General features: G+C 34.2%; 2 protein-coding genes across 3 annotated transcripts; both read left to right on the top strand.

The window, feature by feature from the left end:
* Window positions 1-3,799: 3,799 nt before the first annotated feature.
* On the top strand, window positions 3,800-8,421 carry LOC128515737 (zinc-alpha-2-glycoprotein-like). The gene is made up of 6 exons (XM_053489895.1): window positions 3,800-3,924; window positions 4,735-4,989; window positions 5,217-5,504; window positions 6,129-6,404; window positions 7,282-7,383; window positions 7,533-8,421. The coding sequence occupies exons 1-6, from the start codon at window positions 3,861-3,863 to the stop codon at window positions 7,556-7,558; spliced, it is 1,011 nt and encodes a 336-aa protein (XP_053345870.1). The 5' UTR covers window positions 3,800-3,860; the 3' UTR covers window positions 7,559-8,421.
* A 6,437-nt stretch (window positions 8,422-14,858) lies between these two features.
* Window positions 14,859-20,262, top strand: LOC128515736 (class I histocompatibility antigen, F10 alpha chain-like). 2 transcript variants are annotated; one of them, XM_053489894.1, is made up of 6 exons: window positions 14,859-15,023; window positions 16,995-17,143; window positions 17,399-17,686; window positions 18,368-18,643; window positions 19,072-19,176; window positions 19,329-20,262. In XM_053489894.1, exons 1-6 carry the CDS (start codon window positions 14,938-14,940, stop codon window positions 19,352-19,354), a joined length of 930 nt encoding a protein of 309 aa, XP_053345869.1. In that variant the 5' UTR covers window positions 14,859-14,937; the 3' UTR covers window positions 19,355-20,262. The 2 variants fall into 2 exon arrangements, with proteins under 2 accessions (XP_053345869.1, XP_053345868.1); XM_053489893.1 differs by having other exon boundaries at window positions 16,886-17,143.
* The last annotated feature ends 1,263 nt before the right edge of the window (window positions 20,263-21,525 follow it).

Raw genomic sequence — 21,525 nt, 5'->3', positions numbered from 1 at the left:
AGAAATACAGTAGGAACCCTGCTACTTACCTACTACCCTGCTAAAAGTTTTGTAAATTCTGTTCTTTGGACTGTTGGAAAACCTTTGGGCCTATAATTCAGCGGTATGTTTGGAGGAAAAAGAATGAAGTATATGTTGCGAACTGCACCCTATTACAGTGAATCATGGTGGCTCGGAGATGCTCTGGGGCTTCTTTGCTTCCTCTGGCAGTGGAAAGATGCAGCATGTAGAGGACAAGACAGATTTAATTAAATATCAGAAAATGTCATACTATCTGTGAGGAAGCTAAAACTTCAGTGTCATTGGACCTTTCAACAGCTCAACGATCCCAAGCACACTTCAAAGTCCACCAAGGGAAATATTACAGTCACCTGGGGTATGAACTTACAGTCACCTGGGGTATGTTCTATCAAAACTATGTTTTTGAAAATTATATTGCTTAATTACTTAGATTTTTGTCTTTTTTTATATTATCACATGTTGAATCTAATCAATAACTAAGGCCTTGATCAGACTTCCAGATAGACTTGGTATATATACCATATATAAGGGGTCAGGAGCATGAAGGGCAACAAAGTATTCTAGGCAAGAACTAGACACAAAAAAACACATAGCATGGAGCATATATTCGGCAAAGAGTGGTTGCGAAGTGATGAATAAAAAGCCAGTGAGCTCGAGCCCATGAATGAGGCTGCAAAACGGAAGCCACGGACCGTAGTGTGGGGAGGAGTCGCGGTGATCGTGGCTTGGCTCGGGCCGTGAGCGTTACCCGGCGTACCGTTACAAAAGCTTTTGTTTACAAAACAAGATTATAAGATATATTATATTTCATATTTAAATACTTTAGTTGTATCCTTTGTCTGTGGACCACTTTGTTTGGATGATATTTCCATCAAGAGTGAATTGTATTAATGTATTTTGTACTTCTTGTCAAATAATTTCTATTTTAGCGCTTTAACAAACTAATAAATAAACCCCCTTCCTCACCTTCAGACTTTCTGAAATTTATATCAGATTTTTTTCTTGAATAAATGTTGACGTTCATCTTAAAGAGATGTACAGTAATTAGATGTAGTGAGAATAAGACATGGGGTCTCATGTTTTATTACTGTATGTATGATTGCAGCTTTTGTTCGTCACATGCTGTATACACTGCAGCACAATGAGATCACATATTAATTTTATCACACATCCCAGGTTGCTAGAAAACTGAAGTTACAGTGCAGTAAAGCTCTACTGTAACAATGGGAGGTGAGGGCCTTACTCAAGGGCCTAACACTGGTATCTGGATGGTGCTCTGGTTTAACTTCTTCCCAATAACCCATAGTGTTAACCTTTAAGACACCTTAACACCTTTTGGGTTAAATTACTTTAATTGAGTAACACTTTGATTTAACATTTATTTAAACAGATGTTTATGAACATATTCCAAATATCTAAATGAAATTCAAACATCCAGTAGTGAATAGACAGAATTATATAAAACTTGCAAGTGTCATGTGCCACCGTATAAAACAAACACAAAAATACATAAGACATGTTTCAAATGACAGTATACAGTATATAACTAAGGGTACATAACTTACAGTATATAACTAAGGGTAAAAAAATTACACACAAATAATAGCACAGAATTAAATAACAGTAAAAAAAACAAGCAACATGAAATCATAAGAACAAAGAAGTAGAAATTTACAAAGTAATGAATCTTGCAATGTGACATGTGCACCTTAAAGAAATGAAAAATTAACAGCAGCATTGACTTTCAGGCAAAATTGAGTTCAGGTATTTGTACAAGATTTGTTTAGATTTGGGTACTTAAGTATGAGCAAGCACACTGGGGAATAGCTCTGTAGAGAGGTGTTAGAGGGTCATATATGGTAGAATCTGCCACTGAACATTCTCAAAGCTCCATGCATACGGTTGGTGTTGGATTTGATGAACAGCGATTTGTGCATGGTGTGATAACTAGTGCACAATAATATCATGGATATTTCTTTTTATTCCTGAAGTTTCCATTTACAGATTTGTAGGTTATTTTAAATGATAACTCTGACCAATGATATCTTTACATTTTACACAAAATGTAATAAAACATTATTTGTAGTTAAATATCTGCCTAAAGGTAAACCCATGCCATAAATAAAATGTTCAGCAGGAAGAAGTTTTGTACCAGATTGCAAATTGGAAGTTTTGACAGCATACCACATGTGCGTCAAACTGAAATAGCAGTGCTGAAGTTGTATAAGTAAATTGTTTCTTGCAGATGTTTGTAATAAATCAGTAAAACAAAAGCAATTTCAATATCTTAACACAACTAATATAACAAGTGATTTTTCCAAATTCAATTTATATGTTCTTTACATTTTTTCCTGTTTTTGATGCTACTTTTATCCATTATGTCATTTACTTGCAGTACCTCAACTCACTGTCACAATATTGCATTGCGTAATAACGTTGTGTTACTGCGCTTGTTTGCACGTTTCCATGTGCACTTTATGTTGTCTTTTTGCTTTCTTTTGTATATTCCTTTATTATTATTATTATTATCTTTTGGTGTCAGTTTGGTTTTTTTTTTTTAGTTAGCTAGTTAGTTCTGTTAATTTATGTTGTACTGTACATACTGTATGTAGCACATTATATAATATTACTAATTAATTATTAATTATAAAACCTATATGGTTGAAATGACAGTTTAAATGTGCCTACTACTTGATGATATAATTTAGAATTGTAATGAAGTACACTCACTTTTAATACACACTACTAATAAGTTTTATTTAATTTTATTATCCTGAGCAGACAGCAATCTAGTACACCAAAGAATGCAGCACATGTATTCACCATGAGTTCATATGTGTATAAGGGAAATAAGTTGAAGCTATATTTTAAAAAATTAACCAGAAAGCCTTTATGTTCCGTGTTTTAATCTTAAGTGTTTAATATTCGGTTCAGGTGCCAGTGCAGCATGGTTTAAAATATTATATTATAGAATTATTACATATCAACTATTAATAAATATGCAAAGTGTAAAAAAAAAAAAAGGTTGTGCCCTCAGCAGGACAGATGACCACACATTTTAGAATAGATTTTAAGCCAAAAGGTCACATGAGCTGAAAGTTATTAAAATAAAATATAGAATGATTACATATTAATTATTAATAAATATTCAAAGTGATAATATTGAATAAAAATGGTTGTGCCCTATGCAGGACACACATTTAAGAATAGATTTTGAGCCAATAGGTCACATGACCTGGAAGTTATTAAAACAAAATAATAACCTTTTATATTAAAAAATATTAATAAACATGCAAAGTGATAATATGCAAAGTCATTAAACACCACAACACATCACATTTACACCAACAGTAACAACATTCATTTACTTTTTTTTTTTTCAAATATGAATGTTTATAGTATTAATATCATCAGTATTTCAGTCGGACAGTACTTTGCAGACGGTCCCTAACTCGCGCAGTAGACCAGCTGCTCTCACTGGACTCTGTTAGCGAATCTCCGCTACAAATCCCGGAGCTCGAATATCCAACGTCTAACGTCAAACCCACTTCACCGCGGTCATTTCACCATATTAATGTCTGTGATGCTGAAAAAAAAGAAAGAAATAGGAACAAATGTTGTACTGCGACTGGCAGCAAAGTACCTAGTATTATTATTAATGTTATTTTAACATTGCAGCACACCTGGTTTATGTTGATACAGTGTCTATGTGCGTCACATGAAGGCGGAAGTGAGCACTCTAGTCAAAAAACAAAACAAAAAAAAACTTCGCATTCTAGTAAAATAATCACCTGATAATCACACTTTTTTTACGGGAATGATGAAGAAATTATTTAAACATGGAGAACGCAAAGATTATTTATAATTTAGTCTTTTACTTACACCTTCCTCTGTCATGTTGTGGTAAGTTTTGGTTTTGTGGAGATTTTTTAAACTAAAAACTTTTTTTGTTGTGGTTGTATTAGGGGTGTGTCAGTGTCGCAGGTAAAATACCGTCTTTAACGTCTTTTAGACGTTAAAGCTTAACAATTTTAAAAACATTGTAGAAATTGGTTGTTAATGTACAGCAGCAACCTCAGTTAGATGTTTTATTGGTGACTGTGTGGCTTAACAACCAAACAATATCCTCTGAAACTTTATAGGGATTGGACTTAAAATGAAAGCCAAAGATTTGCAAAACTAAAAGTGCTTCAGGAAGTCTTAGGTTTTCCTAGATTTTTCTGGGTAACATAAAAAAAAAGAGAAATTATCTTTCAAAACTCAATTTCAGTTCCAAGAAACGATGACATGTCTACAACTACATTCATAACTCCGTTATTAGGTCCTTCCAGAACATTCCTAAACTGTAAGCAAGTGTGTATGTGCTCGTCTCTTTATAGCGCAAGGCTGCAATTTAATATCTGATTATTATACATACTTCAATTGTTATACATACACATGCCACAGGAAGGAACTCTTCAAATTAGTCAGATTGACTGTTTTCATCAACGTGTTGGTTAAACTGGATTTTTACACATTGAAACCTGTGAAAATATGAAAATAGTCTAAATCAAAGCATGTCTATGCCATTTTGTTAAAATATATAAATGATTTCTTTATATAGATAAAGGTGTGCATTTCAAATAGTATAATAGGCAGACTTTTTTCTATTTTTTATTTACATTTTTGAGACTATTGATTCTGCATCGACAGTGTCATTTTATTATTTTGCAGATTTTGATTCTCTCAGTTGGAATTTCTTCAGCTCTTATGGCCTTGGCCTTCCCAGTTTCACAGAGATTATGACGGTGAATGATGTGACCATCTTTTACTATGACAGCAACATGAAGTCGACACCACCATATCCTGAATGGGTTAAAAACACTGCTGCTGAGCCACACTGGGAAGAGACCGTTGCAGAAGTATACATGGACAGGGTAATTATTTCTTTAGCACTTCGAACAGCCATATTGGAGTTCAACCGCACAGGTACTTCATTAACTTTCTGCAATGGATTGTTGATTTATGTGCATAATACTGTAATTGGAAAGCCTATTAATAACAGTAATTTGTTTATTAGCATTTTATAATTAAATTTTTTTAAACATGTTTAATATTGTTGTTAAAATCTGTCCAATAGATAGCAGCGTGGTTATGTTACTAGTTTTCTTGCACTGACAACATCTGCATTCTTTTTTTTATATTGTTTATTCCAGGCAAATTTTCAGAAAAGAATGTATACCAAGTCTACAGTCAATGTGACCTCTATCCAAATGGTACAACCAAGGCATCATTAACCCATGCATTCAATGGGAAGGACTTTATGAGTTTAGATATTGAAAATAGGAGATACATTGCTTCTGTTCCTCAAGCTCTCAAATATAAACATATGAAGGAGGATGATATAACCTACTTTGAATTTGTGGTGTCTTACTACAAAAAGTATTGTTTTGATCGCCTTAGGGTGTTCTTAGAACATGCTCCTCAACTCAGAATAAAAAACGGTAAGAAATGTGTCAGAGAAATGTAATACTTATATAGTATGAGTGTTCGAATGTCTTTATTATTTGTGTTTAAACATTTGATACATATGTTATATGAGAAGATACTTTGTATGTTAAGTATTTAGACATGATATAATTCCAGTGAATATACTGTAGTCATTTAAAAATTACATAAAGTATTTTTATGAATAAAGTTGTATATAATTGTATGTAATGCAATTATGTACATTAATATATTTTGTTTCTGAATGTATATAGTCATATTTTATATTTATAAATACAAAGTTAAAAGACATTGTGGATTTACAGGACATGTACAAAATCTATTACAAAATAGTAATGTCTAAATATTTATTTCCCCTCTGTATAAAGACCCCAAGTCTTGTACAGTATATAGAAGATTCTTTATTAACTTAATTAATAGTAGATTCATATACAGATCATGTAGATTATTATACTAATTATATCAATTATTACACATTATATAGATTATACAGATTATAAAAGTTATTATACATTTTAAAGAGGATTATACTTATCATATAGACTTCATAAATACATTATATAGACAACATACTATGTGTTTTGTTGTTGTTTTGTTGTTGCTTTGTTGTTGTTGTATAGCTCCAGAGGTCAGGGTCTTTCAAAGGCAGAGAGCAGGTTCCAACGTCCTCACCTGTCATGTGACTGAGTTTTACCCCAAAGCGGTGCAAGTGAAGTGGTTTGGGGCAGATTTTCAGCTGGTAGATGATGAAATAAATGATGTTCTGCCTAATGGTGACAGCACATTTCAGACCCGAAGAAGTGTGATTATACCTAAAGAGGACACAGAAGATCAGCTCTATACCTGTGTAGTGTATCACAGCAGCCTCAGAGCGGGAAATATTACAGTCACATGGGGTATGAACTCACATGTTCTATCTAAACAGTGTTTTTGAAAATTATATTTGATAAATTATTTTTATTTTAAAAATTATCTTTTTTTTTTCTTTAATATTATTACATGTTGGATCTAATCAATAACTAAGGTCTTGATCAGACTTCCAGTCCAAATCCAATTTTTTGCCATATCAAGACTGAACAGTCTGTTGTCTGAACAGTAGAAAACCATGATGAGTCTGATATTTGCACATTCAGAGGTAGTCTGAAATCACAACAAGGAAGTTCAAATCCACACAATCACATAGTTTGGGACAAGGATCCATGACAAAAACTAATTGAAAAACAAGCGGGGAGACAATGCAAGTAATGGAAATGGAGAAAAAATATATTCGTATAAAGTTATCCCGTGTTTTCAGGAAGAGTGTCTGGCCTAACTACAGTATGGATATGAAGAACAACAGTTCCTGGACAGTGTGAAATGTCTGATAGCACTTTTGGGGGGGTTCATCACTACAGGTAAAGCTAGAGGGGATGTACAGAAACAGGGCGATATATGAGGAAATATAGTGCTGCATTTGAACATTTGGCATTGTTACCACAGCAACTGCCCACATTTATAGTCTGAACAGAGCCAAATCTGGACAGTCAGATCTAAAGATCCGATTTGTAGAAATTGGATTTGCCTGTAGTCAGAACAAGGCATAAGAATATTATGTTATCTAATATAATTTAGTAGATATAGTTAATTTAATTTATACAGTAGTTCTATAATCTAGTCCTGGTATTTTCTTTGTTTGTTGTATATTTTCCTCTAAAACTGTAGTACACTATAAAAAGAACTTCACATCTTAGACTGAGAAAAACTGTTTGAAAAAGAATGTTTTTTTACTTGTAGGTAAAGAAGAGATACCATTTAAGATTTCTGTTTGGATTCTATTAGGCTGCATTTTCATGCTTACTGTTGGGTTTGTAATACGATACTTCTATAAAACTAACGGTGAGCAACTTAACTCTTAACTATCAGATAATACCTACTGTATGATCTGTGTGGAAAATCAGTGAAAAATCTGTTGTCTGATACTGATTACACAATTCATGACGTTATGGATTTAATCTTTTTTTCTGATTTTTTATTGTTTCTTACAGCCACTAGGGAACAAGATGACTACTGAAGAGAAGATCAAGGTGTTTATTTATTACCTCAAACTCATATACAGCCCCTACAATCTACATTCTGTCCTCAGGTTTAGCTGTTTCTTCTAAGACATTTTCATACATGTCCTATGAAGGATGAGAATTCTTGGGTTTATTTTTTCCAACTACCTCAGGTTCAATATGAACAACAAATAAGCTTTAAAACTATTTTGTCAAAGATACTTTAAAACAAGTTGTTTACAAAAGCCAGATGACAAAGACATTAAGATAGAACTTTAACAAAAGCACATTTCCATGTTACTGCGTTTTTTCTTTTTGTAGTAACACAAGTTAACATTTCAAAGTTTAGTGTTTTACTCAAAAAGAAACTGACATATTATATCTCAGAGTGTATTTATTGATGATTTTTATTTTAAATATTTCGATAAACTTCTCGGTATTTTAACTCTAACTCGACAGGAAAACCCATCAACCACCTTTCTTACATACTGTACGTGTCCAACTAGTTTTATTGTAGGAAATGAATTATATGTTTTAAGATATTTAAGTATAATTTAGGAGCTCTTTAAGGAAGGTTTGAAACTGACAATATTACCCATATTATTTTTCTGTGCTTGGCTTGCCATGTGTGTTTTTATTTATTTACAATATTAATTTAACAAGTATATTTAATATTTATATATACCTCACACCCTAACTTTCTCACTCGTTCACTCTATACCGCTTTATCCTGTATTTAGTGTTGCAATGAGTTTTCACTCCAAATATTGACTGTTTATTTTATTACTCTTTATTGCTCTTTATAGAAGTTTCTTTTATGCAGATTTTCTTTTTCAAAAGCATCTATTGCTTATGCCATACTTTTGTATGTGCCCAAGACTTTTGCACAATACTATAAGTAAAATAGTTTTTAGGTTTTACTGAGCTTGCTGGAGAATATGAGTTCTTCTATTAACTTTGTCACACTCGCTCCTTTTTTTTTTTATGTAAATCCTAGGAGCGTACATTAGGTTTTTTGTTTTTATCTGAAAACTGGTCTGTCTTGTACTATATATTTTTTTCTTTACAGTCATATATTCTAATGTAATATTATTTATTTATTAATTTTTAAGTTATATATGGAAATACTGAATGATTTTGTACATAATTATGCAGACGTGATAAACATATATAACAAAATTGGTACAGCATGTAATACCGTGCCTAAGACTTTTGCACACTACTGTATATAAATAAAAGAAAATAAATTTGGTCTGTACTGTACTTGGTCAAAACTCGCTCTTTCAATGATATCTTAACGTTTCATACACTGAAGTACCCGAAACCAGTCTTAGAATATTTTCTGTCTGTCTGTCAGTTGGTATTTATGTCTGTGCAGCTATATTTTGTCACAACATCATGCAAAACTGGCTGGCCAGAATTTAATGAAATTTCATAATCTACGTAAATGACCATAATGGTTGTAATTAAATATCTGACTGAAGTTTAACCTGTGTCATAAATAAAATATTCAGTAGAGGTGAAGTTATGAGCAGTTTTGTTCCAGATTGCAAACTGGAAGTTTTGACAGTATTCCACACATGCCTCAAACTGTGCGTGCATCTTAAAACAACCACTAGACAGGATTTAATGAAACATTTTCAGTACTTAGGGCATGAGGCAGGGTACACCCTGGACAGGGTGCCAATTCATCACAGGGCACACACATACACACACTCACACACTCATTCACATACTACGATCAATTTGGGAATGCCAAGTAGCCTAACCTGCATATCTTTGGACTGTGGGAGGAAACGGGAGTACCCGGAAGAAATCCACCAAGCTCAGGGAGAACATAAAAACTCCATGCACACAGAGATGGGAATCAAGCCTGGCCAGGAATGGAACCCAGACCCTGGAGGTGCAAGGCAACAGTGCTACGCATACATATTTTTTGTATTAATTTTTTTTATATACAATATTTTTAACAAATTTCGCTTTGGAAAACGAACATGTCTTGATTTACGAGTATGGAGTATCATGTATCACACATAGGCTTTTTGTTTTGACGCAGAGTCATGTGATTACAACTGAACCAACGTTTTTTCTCTCTTGTGCGCTGCGGAATTGTGGGTAATCGTCTCCCCTGCTGGGTCTTAGTGCTCGTCTCTTACTGGTATAATCAACATTCATGCACGCGTGTGTTACGATATTGGATTTATTTGTTTTGTGTGTCTGGTTATGCTTGCTTTGTCTCTATGTCTCTGCTGGTGGTGGGATAGGGTGTCATCCCTTGTTGTTTCAGGTCCCACCCTCTTCAGTGTGCCTGTAAATCTACTGGTTGCTGCTCTGCCTGTTCTTTGTTGGTTCCGCCTCCTCCCAGATGATTGGTCCTCCAAGCAACCCAGAGGCCTACTTAAGGCCTTCAGACCTCCATGCTACAGACCTTGTTTTTGCTTACTGTTTATCTTATGCTTGATCCTGATTGTTATTCTGTGTATGACCCCTTGCTAAGTTTTTGACTACTCTTAGACTTTCCCCTTTTGATGGTTGCTTGGTTTTATTCGCCTATTCCGTGTTTTTGCTTCTTTTGACTTCACTTTTGTGTTTGCCCTCTTTGTTTTGTTGGTTTGATTTGTAAATACTTTTGTATATACTTGTATTTCATTCTTTATTAAGTGGCTTAGTAAGGAGTTGACACCATTTTGTTTGCCCCTTGTTTTTCTTGGTTTGTGGTTAGTTAGGGAGTAAGGGAGGAACTTTGTATTTCTGTTTCTTTGTTTTTGGTGAAGGTTAGTTGTTTTACTTTAGTACGAGGTAGAAGGAATTTTGTTTATTGTTTTGGCCTTGTCGGCTTCTGAAGCTTACAGCCACCTTTTGGGCATTTGCTTATTTCACCTTTTTGTAAAATAAACACTAAGCAAACGCACTTTTGGTCTCACCCCCTTCTTTTTTTTCACTCCTGTTACGGCCCGACCTAGACCGGGGCGTAACAGCGTGTTCTGTTTACTGTAACCATGTTACCATGTGTGTGTGTGTGTATGTGTAAAACATATTTCATTTTGTGTCTGTATGTGTGTGTGTACAGCGCGAGTGTAAAGCAAAAGCAAGTCTCATTAGAGACGTTAAAAATCCATTTTCTCTCTCTGTTCAAGCCTCATCCTGCTCTTTGTGTCTGTGTGTGTGTGCGTCATTGGACACCGTGCCCCACACACACACACACACACACACAGACCTTTCCTACTTTCGCCTTCACACACACACACACACACACCCTCTCTCTTTGCTCTACACAGAAATACTGCTCTGTCGCAATTTTTTTAAAATGTAAAGTGCAGGTGAATTTGTTTTATTTTTACTTTACAGCAGTGATTCCGTTAGTGTGTCGCTCAATCGAGTGTCATTAGAGAGATTTTTTGTTTGATTTTTCAAATAAAACAGTGTTTCCGTTGTGTGCGCACGTGTGTGTGAAAAGAGTGAAGGAAAGGTAACTGTGTAAGATGAGAAGAGGGTGAGGGGAGCTTGCTTTAAATTTACACACACACACTCACACATACACAGCGCCTGCGCGCACAAACAGAAACACTTATCTGTCGGAATTTATTTTTACTTTTTTTAAAGGTAATGTGCAGGTTAATTTATTTTATTTTTACTTAATATTTTGCGTTAGTTATTTTTATGTTTTTTGTTTTTTTGGGGGCTGATAAAGAAATAATTTAAGTTTCCATTATTTCTTATGGGAAAATTGAATTTGGCTTACGGGTGTTTTGGAATACGAGCCACTTCTTGAACTAATTATGCTCCTAATCCAAGGTTTCACTGTGTTTATTTTTTTGGGCTGTATAGCGAATAATTTGAGTTTCCATTATTTCTTATGGGGGAAATTCGCTTTGATTTACAAGTGTTTTAATATACGAGCCAGCTTCCAGAACGAATTATGTTCGTAATCCAAGGTTCCACTGTATATAAATATATATATATATATATATATATATATATATATATATATATATACATACATATATAGTCTGTAGAGTGTGTGTGTGGTCATTATGTTATCTAAGGTATAACAAAATGTCAACTCTAAATATTCAGTCGTCTGAGCGAGTTCTGAGGGGTTAGATGGAGAGCCAATCAAATTCGATAACTCTGGGAGATTACTGATAAAGCTGTACAGTTTTTCTAAAGTTGCGTGGTAGAAGAGGCGAGTTGCTTGGTCTGTCCGCTGTGCTTCGGTAAGCTTTTCTGGCGCCAGGAGAGACTCAGTCAAACACACACACACACACACACACACACACACATTGTCTGTCAGAAAGGTCTCTGTTTATTAACAGCAAAAGATGGGGTTTTTATATGTTTGACCAAACGCCTGTGCCATAGACATATGTTACTACAAAGAACATGAACCATTGTAAATGTCCTGGTGAGATCCTGAAGAATCAAAGGAGAGAAAGATAGAGAGGTGTCCGTCCAGAGACAGATCACAAGATGTTGGCTCGAGTTAGGAGAAGAGGGGTAAGGAGACAGAGGGGAAGAAAAGAGAGACATAAAGAGAGAATGGGAAGGTGAGCGTGGGAGCGTTCACACCTTTAAGAACAGATGCAAGAGGAGACAGGAATATAGCAGCAGGAAAGATTTAACATGTTAATATCAGATCTATGAGGAAGAGAGCAAGAGAGTATAACCCCATTATATATGAAATAATTTTAACAAAAGCTCTGCGTGGTAGTTGATGTGAGTGTAGGTTTAAAGCGGTAGCACGGTGCTGTGCGTACATTATTACTATGACACACTTTATTTAAGACAAGATAGTGATATGATATAACTTCAGACTGTGGAATTGTGGTTATATTTCTTATACTTAATCTGAAGTATAATAATAAATCAAAGTGTGACCTGCTTTATACAGTAAGTGGTTCCTACTACACACTGATTTGCTCCTACTGAGTCCAGTATGGACATAAATGCTTTGTTTTCAGAGTGTCTTCTGGGTTCTTAAAATGAATATTAATGTCTCTATAAATTAACGCTTTTGTCTACAGAAACGACCAGGTTTCAGAGGAAATCTGCAAATTTACAGAGAAATTTAGAGTACGGCCCTGGGGGTCTGTAAATGATAATTAGTGGAATCGACTGAGCTGACTTCATATTTGTAGCTACACTTGTTATGTTACTATAGAGAACTTCAAATAAATTTCATTTGAGTCCGTGTTTTCGTACGGTAGACAGATTATCATGGTTTATAATTGCAACGACTCCTCCTCCTCTACCAGTTAACCGAGGCTGATGTATATAGCTGTATCCAGGAGGACTAGCTTCATTTAAAGCTACATACTCGTCCTGTTTAATCCAGGTTTCAGTTAAACAGAGTATATTAAACTCCTGATCTGTGAGAGTTTCATTAACAATAACTGCTTTAGAAAAAAAAAACATATATATATATATATATATATATATATATATATATATATATATATATATATATATATTGGGTCATATTTGTAAAACAAAGAAACAAAGAAAAGAACAATAATACAAACAACATATAAAACTATGTATAAAAACAATATTTTCAGTGATTGGTACACTAGTGTCATAGAGACCCAGGAGGCTTATAAACAGTTTGACAGCAAAATGATACATTTTGGCAGTATTGTGATTATTTATTTATTTCAAAATATATAAACAAAACCTATGGAACTCCAAAGTGTTCAAAATTTAATAAATAAATAGGACATGATGAAATAAATAACTGTATGAATAAATAAGACACAGATATGTAATATGAGAATAATATTGTGAAATAATGGAACACATTTTGAAAAAAAAAGCTTATTATTATATATTGCATTCTGTTCTGTTAGTCCAGCAGGATCAGTGATGATGATCCAGTGCCTGCTGGTGATGACCAACACCTCTCCCCTGATCTACTGTACCAGAGCCGAGTGAAAAGAATGGGAATCAAACTGAACAGGTAAGCTGGAATAAAATCAGTAGCAGCATTAACTCGTGCTAGTAATTATTATGGTAGTCAATATTAATTCAAAATAATGTTTCTCAGCATTATTTCAAATTAATATTGACTACCATAATAATTTAAATAAGTAACTAGTTTACTAGCGTGAGCTACTGCTGCTACTGTACTGATTTTATTTCAGCTTACCTGTTCAGTTTTATTGCTATTCTTTTTAAAATATTGTCTTTATAGTTTTATATGTTGTTTGTTTTGATGTTCTTTTCTTTGTTTTACTGATATGACCCAATATATGTTCAGTGATAGTTCAAATAATATGTTTAAAAAGCATTGATTTCTGTATTGTTTTATATTTTTATACTAGTAACTGGTGTTAAAAATGTATCTCTACATTAATGAGCCAATGTATTATGGTGTGGGCTGCTGTGGGCCAGGAAGTCCAGGGACACTTTTTGGTCCCAGTCTGCCCCTGATTGTCACCGATTAACTAGGCTTCTTCTGAGACTATGAGCTATACTACAAGAAATGAGAGCAGCACCTTCCCGAGATGTCGCCATGTCACATTGGGATGGGACCAGAACATATTACTTCATCTGACATCGCCTTCGCTAATTTAAACCCCTCTAAAAATGTATTCTTGCTAACTTCTGACTGACGAAGGCGTATATATCGTTAGCTCCAGCATGTACAGAGAACCTATGCTCTCCTAGAGCCCTTAGATTACCTGTTCTGTCCGGTGCTCTTACAGTTATACACCTAACCACTGCCGCTGGCGCCCCTTAAGGCCTAGCTAATGTCACGTGCCTCAGTATGGAGTCTCATATGACCAGAGCTCTTTCAGGTTTCTCAGAGGGTGCGTCACTGGGGAGAGCAAACCTGTTGGACTCGTGAAACGCAGAGGAGGTGTGCTCCGGTGGGCCAGCCACAGCGTTAGCCTTGTCTGAATGAGTAATTTATGATGTATGTATGTAGTCGCTTGGTCCTGGAGGAACGCTGTTCTCTTTTACTTTGTACTTAATTGTATATGGTGAATCAAATTATAGGTCACATGACCTGGAGGTTATTGACATAATTAAAATTAAAATGATTAATAAATATGCAAGTGATAATAAAATGGAATATAAAATGGAATAAAAAGGCTGTGCCCTCTGCAGGACAGTTGGCCCCACATATTGTATTATATTACATTACATTACATTACATTACATTACATTATATTATATTATATTGTTCGGACCAACACTTGAGAGGTAACTACTCATTTCTGTTTCCTGTACATGACCTAAGGAGTTTTTGCAAAGTTTTGCGCATGCGCACCCAGTGAACGAATCACTCTCTGAGACTCTACTCGTTCTTCGGAGTCAATTTTAAGACTCGTTAAAAAAAGAACAAATTGTTCATGACTGACCCATCACTAGGTCACCATTTTGTTTTACTGGAATGATGAAGAAATTATTTAAACATGTACAACGTACCGATTATTTATACTTTTGTCTTTCTCCTACACCTTCCTCTGTCGCGTTGTGGTAAGTGTTGGCTTTGTGGACATCTTTTAAAACTAAAAAAAAGTTTCGTTTTTGTTTTTGGGAGCAGCAGTGTCGCACTTACAATAACATACACTCGTGCGATTCGAGAGAGATTTTTAGAAGAGCTCGAGTATGCAAAAAGCTGGATTATGTTTTTTTTTATCTTGATTATTTTGATTATTTTGAATAAAATTGTGAATTTCGACCTTTGAAAACTATTGAAAAAAATAGTAGAAATAAAATATTGAAAATAAAGACTATTGAAACTATTTATTCATTGTTAATTGTTTTTTTTTTTTAAGGTCACGAGCGGTCGTATGAGCATTTCACTGCATATCATACTGTGTATGACTGCGTATGTAACAAATAAAAATTAGAATCAAGTTATTGAACTGTCACCAACAACGTTTAAGGCCTACTGCTGAACTGTAAGACTAAACATAACTTAATTCTACAAAAACAGTTGGGAATAATTATTAGAGAATTACAGTACTGTGCTCATTTGTTCATATAAAGTTCAATAATGTATACTGGACAGGCTGCAAAGTGCCTAAAGAAAGTTTTATTTATTTTTTTGCAGACTTAAAAGTTTTACATTTTTAAAACATTGGTTGTTTATTTACCAACCTCAGTTAGATGTTTATTTGTTTTCAAGCTGCTTTGTATATATACCAAAAAATTATTCATTGGTCACTGTGTGGCTTAACAAACGTAAATTCCTCTGAAATTGCTCAGGTACAGGGGCTGGACTGGAAATGAAAGCCTCATGAAAGTCCTTATAAAATATGAATATCAAAATATGAAGAAATAAGTGGGGGATCAAGACTTTTGCAAACCCCTATGCTGTACAAAATAAATAAATAAACAGTCAAGTGCAAATAGTCAAACTGCTGCTCATGCTGCATCACAGGTGGCATAACAAACTAGGAGGAAAGCGTTATCTACGCTGCTTCATGTACATGAGCTTATGGAGACTGACAGGAGAGAGAAAGAGAGAGAGTACACCATCCCTCCCAGAGAGCATGGCCAATCTCACACAATTATATTTTAATCAGAAATATATATGGATTTTTTTTTTTCCCTCTTCTGAATGTGTGGTGGCCTGTACAAATATTTACACTTTCTTTTAAGTCTTCTTACACTTTTCATAAATCTACTGTAGGCAACATAAAAAAATTAAAAATGACGTTTCAAAACTCAATTTTCATTTCAATAAAAAAATGCTGTATCGACGACTACATTTATAAATCTGTCTTTTTGTTCAAGGACACTCTGTCTCTTCATCTAATCTAAAGGCTACTTACAGCATTTAAACAGAAGCCTCATCGTTATCCACTGATCTCTCTGTATGCTAACATTGGGGTCGAACAAATCTCTGTGTCACTCCGGTCTACTTTGCTGGTTAGCCTTCTTGTTATTAGGTCCTTTCAGAGCATTCCTAAATTGTCTGTGAACTGTCTGTTCCTAAACTGGGAGTGTGTATGTGCTCTTCACCGTTTTCATGATGATATGAAGGCCCAGGAGCATTTGATATCTGATTGCAAACTGTTGTTATACATATACATGTTACAGCATCTAGCTGTTTTCATCAATGTGTTGGTTAAACTGGCTTACACATTGATACCTCCATTATCAGACAACACTGAAATATCTGAAAATCTGTAAAATAGCCTAAATCGAAGCATGTCTATGCCATTAAAAAAAAAAATATATATATATATATATATATATATATATATATATAGTTGATTTATTAAGGTATATGCATTTCGAAAAACATATAATAGCAATCATTTTTCTCTTTTTTATTTAAATTGTTCAGACTATTGGCTCTGCATTGACAGTATCATTTTATTATTTAGCAGATTTTGATTCTCTCAGTTGGAATACCTTCAGCTCTAATGGCCTCGGCCTTCCTAGTTTCATACAGACTATGACGGTGAATGATGTAACGCTCTTTTACTATGACAGCAACATGAGGTCGACACCACCATATCCTGAATGGGTTAAAAACACTGCTGCTGAGCCACACTGGGAAGAGGCTATTGCAGATATATACGTAGACAGGGTAATTCTTTCTGTAGCACTGCAAACAGCCATATTGGAGTTCAACCGCACAGGTACCTCACATAATTTTTCTGCATTCGAAAAATTAATTGTTGATTTATGTGCATAATAATTGGACAGGCCACTAATAACAGTAATTAGCCTATTACATTTTATAATTTAAGTAAACTTTTAATCATGTCTGATGTTGTTGTTAATAATCTGTGCAGCAGACAGCATGGTTCTATTACTAGGTTTCTAGGAATATTTACAGACTCAAACTTGCACTGACAACATCTGCATTTTTATTTTTATATTGTGTATTACAGGCACATTTTCAGAAAAGAATGTATACCAAACCTACGGTCACTGTGACCTCTATCCAGATGGCACAATCAAGGCATCATTAACCCATGCATTCAATGGAAATGACTTTATAAGTTTAGATATTGACAATAAGAGGATAATTGCTTCTGTTCCTCAAGCTCTCAAATATAAACGTATCAGGGAGGATGATATAATCTACCATGAAAGCTTAGTGTCTTTCTACAAAAAGTACTGTTTTGACCGCCTTAGGGTGTTCTTAAAACATGCTCCTCAACTCAGCATAAAAAATGGTAAGAAATGTAATACTTACGTAGTATGAGTGTTAGAATGCATGAATGTCTCAATCATTTGTGTATAAACAGTTGAAACATATTTTATATGAGGAGATAATTAGTATGTTAAGTGTTCAGACTTCCAGTTCATATAGTCATATGAAAAATTACTTTAGACAGATAATGACCTTTTTATGAAGAAAATTCCATATAATTGTATGTAATACAATCTTATGTAATACAAATATGTGCAGTAAGACACAGCTGAATGTTTATAGTCATATTTAATACTTAAAAAGACAAAGTTTAAAGACATTGTGCATTTACATTTTAAATGGATATACAGTATGAACAGAAAGAATGACAACAAAATAGTTGTTAAACAACAAAATAGTAATGTCTAAATACTTATTTCCCCTCTGTGTAAAGACCCCAAGTCCTGTATATAGAAGATTTTTTATTAACTGAATTAATTGTAGATTAATATACAGTTCATATAAATTATTATACATTATATCGATTATTATACTAATTATATAAATTATAGCACATTATATAGATAATACAGATCATATGTTATTCTATATTTTAAAGAGGATTATACTCATCATATAGACTCCATATATACATTATGTAGACAACATACTGTAAGTGCTTTGTTATTATTGTGTTGTTGTTGTTGTTGTTGTTGTTGAATAGCTCCAGAGGTCAGGGTCTTTCAAAGGCAGAGAGCAGGTTCCAACATCCTCATCTGTCATGTGACTGGATTTTACCCCAAAGCGGTACAAGTGAAGTGGTTTGGGGCAGATTTTCAGCTGCTAGATGATGAAATAAATGATGTTCTGCCTAATGGTGACAGCACATTTCAGACCCGAAGAAGTTTGATCATACCTGAAAAGGGCACAGAAGATCAGCTCTATACCTGTGTAGTGTATCACAGCAGCCTCAGAGAGGGAAATATTACAGTCACATGGGGTATAAACTCACATGTTCTATCTAAACAGTGTTTTTAAAAAAATAATATTTGCCTAATTATTTGTCTTTTTTTTTATATATTATCACCTGCTGGATCAAATCAATAACTAAGGCCTTGATCAGACTTCCAGTCCAAATCAAATTTTTTGGCATATTCAGACTGAAATCAGATTGTTTTAGTCCACACGATCACATAGTATCAATGCTACTATGCTACAGAGACAAAAAAAACAATTTGTATAAAGTTATTCCGTGTTTTCAGGAAGAGTGTCTGGCCTGTATGTAGATATAGTTAATCTGATTTATAGTTCTATAATCTAGTCCTGGTATTTTCTGTGTTTGTTGTATATTTTCCTTTAAAAACTGTAGTACACTATAAAAAATTTTCACATCTTAGACTGAAGAAATATATATTTTTTTACTTATAGATAAAGAAGAGATACCATTTAAGCTTCCTGTTTGGATTCTATTAGGCTGCATGTTCATGCTGACTGTAGTTGGGCTTGTAACACGATACTTCTATAAAACTAACGGTGAGCAATTAAACTCTAACTATCAGATAATACCTACTGTATGATCAGTGTGGAAAAATAGTGGAAAATCAGAGTCTTTCTCTCTGTTGTCTGACACTAATTACACAATTCATGATGTTGTGGATTTAATCTTTTTTTTTTTTTTCTTACAGCCACTAGGGAACAAGATGACTACTGAAGAGAAGATCAAGCTGTTTATTTATAACCTCAAACTCATATACTGCCCATATACAGCTTTTCTCCATGTTGGAAATGTGTGCTTTTTCCCGTGTAAATGTGTGCTTTTTCCCGTGTAAATGTGTGCTTCTTCCTGTGTAAGTGTATGATATTTCCCGTTTGTGCACAACTACTTTTTCCCATGTGAGAACTCACTTTCTCCTTATTTTGCAAGCTAAAAAATAAAGCTAATGCACGAAGGACTATGGGAATGAGGTCAAAACACAAATAAACACGGAACCTTGCCAGTGTTATGCGCTAAAATGCCCCCACTGCCACGGATTGTCCCCCTACATAATCTCTATCAAATATTATATTAGAACATAAATTTATAGGTTTATGATTTACAAATAACAAATTACACCCAATGAATTTAATCATAAAATAAGCAATATAAAAATCCATGGCAGGGGGTTGGGGGCATTTTAGCGCATACCCCTGGCATGATTTGGAATGTTCACTTTGTCCGTGTTGGCCTCAAAAACCCATAGTGCCTTGCGCCTTAGCTTTAGCATTTAGCATTCTTAACTTAATCAGAAAGAAAGTTCTCGCACATGGGAGAGAAGCTATGTCTTTCTGGAGCATGTTTTTTTCCCTCTTGTGGTCTGTTATTTTTCCTTTGTAAGTATATAATTTTTCTCTTGTAAGTATATTATTTTTCCTTTGTATTAAATGCATTATTTTCTCTTCTAAGTACATAATTTTTTTTCTTGAAAGTACATTATTTTTCACTTGTGAATGTATTATTTTTCCCTTGTAAGTATATGATTTTTCCCTTGTGAGTGTATAATTTTTTCTTGAATATGGTATTTAGTGTTGCCATGAGTTCTTGTTTGTTTCTTCATCTAATATCTTCTATGTTCTTTTATCCAATATCTTATTGCGTTTTATTTGGAAAATTGTGGCACAATTGTATGTCTTATCTGCTATTAATTTAAATGCATAAATTAAAGTAAAACATATTATAAAAGGTCGTGTCAGCCCAAAAAAATTAGCCTTTTTGCAGGAAAACAGTATTTTTGAAGAATTTTAGTCAGGATTCAGACCCCATCATAGCACAGAAACTGCACTAGTTAAAATGACTTGTTTTTAGCTTCGGACCAAGGCTGCTTATCTCAATACTCATTTTACTTAATCTTAGTACTGCAATCGACACTATAGATCATAATATTCTCATAGGTATTAAGGGAGAGGCATTAAAATGGTTTATATTTACTTGTCTGATCGATACCATTATGTAGATCTGATTTGAGAACTGTCCGGTGTATTGCCAGTGAAATATGGGGTCCCACAAGGGTCAGTTTAAGGTCCTCTGCTGTTCTCCATATATATGATTCCCTTGGGTAACATCATTAGACATGGGATTAGTTTCCATTGCTATGCTTATGATACCAAGTTATGCATCTCAACAAAACCAGATAAAATACCCAAGTTGACTAGATTAACTGAGTGTGTCCAAGACATAAAAGATTGGATGATAATTTTTTCTTACTAAATTTAAATAAGACAGAAATATTACTTATTGGTCCAAAAACCAATACACAAAAGCTCTCACACTTCAGCTTGCATTTAGAAGGATGTACTATTACTACCATCTTGACAGTGGAAGACCTGGGCATGATATTAGACAGCAACTTGTCTCTTGAAAAACTTATCTATATTACAAAAACAACCTTTTTCCACATTAAAAATATTGCCAAGCTTAGGAACGTTTTATCTGTATCTGACACAGAAAAGCTAGTTTATCCATTCATGACCTCCGGACTGGACTATTGTAATGCATTACTAGGTGGTTGTCCTGCATCCTCAATAGACAAGATACAGTTAGTCCAAAATGCAGCCACCAGAGCTCTTACTAGATCAAGAAAATATGATCATATAACCCCAATAATATCATCCCTGCTCTGGCTACCTGTTCAGTTTAGAATTAATTACGAACTAGCATTACTTATACAAGGCACTAACTGCTTTAGCTCACATGTATCTAGCCTGATCTTCTAACACGTTATAATCCACGACACTCCCTAAGATCACAAAATTCTACACTTCTGGTAGTTCCCAGAATATCAAAATTTACAAAAGTGGGTAGAGCATTTTCATATTTAGCTCCTAAGCTTTGGAATAGCCTTCCTG

Source organism: Clarias gariepinus, chromosome 28 (genome assembly GCF_024256425.1).
Source record: "Clarias gariepinus isolate MV-2021 ecotype Netherlands chromosome 28, CGAR_prim_01v2, whole genome shotgun sequence".
Classification (NCBI taxonomy): Eukaryota; Metazoa; Chordata; class Actinopteri; order Siluriformes; family Clariidae; genus Clarias; species Clarias gariepinus.
Note: the sequence above shows the minus strand (reverse complement) of the source record. Positions and strands in the feature narration are given on the sequence as shown.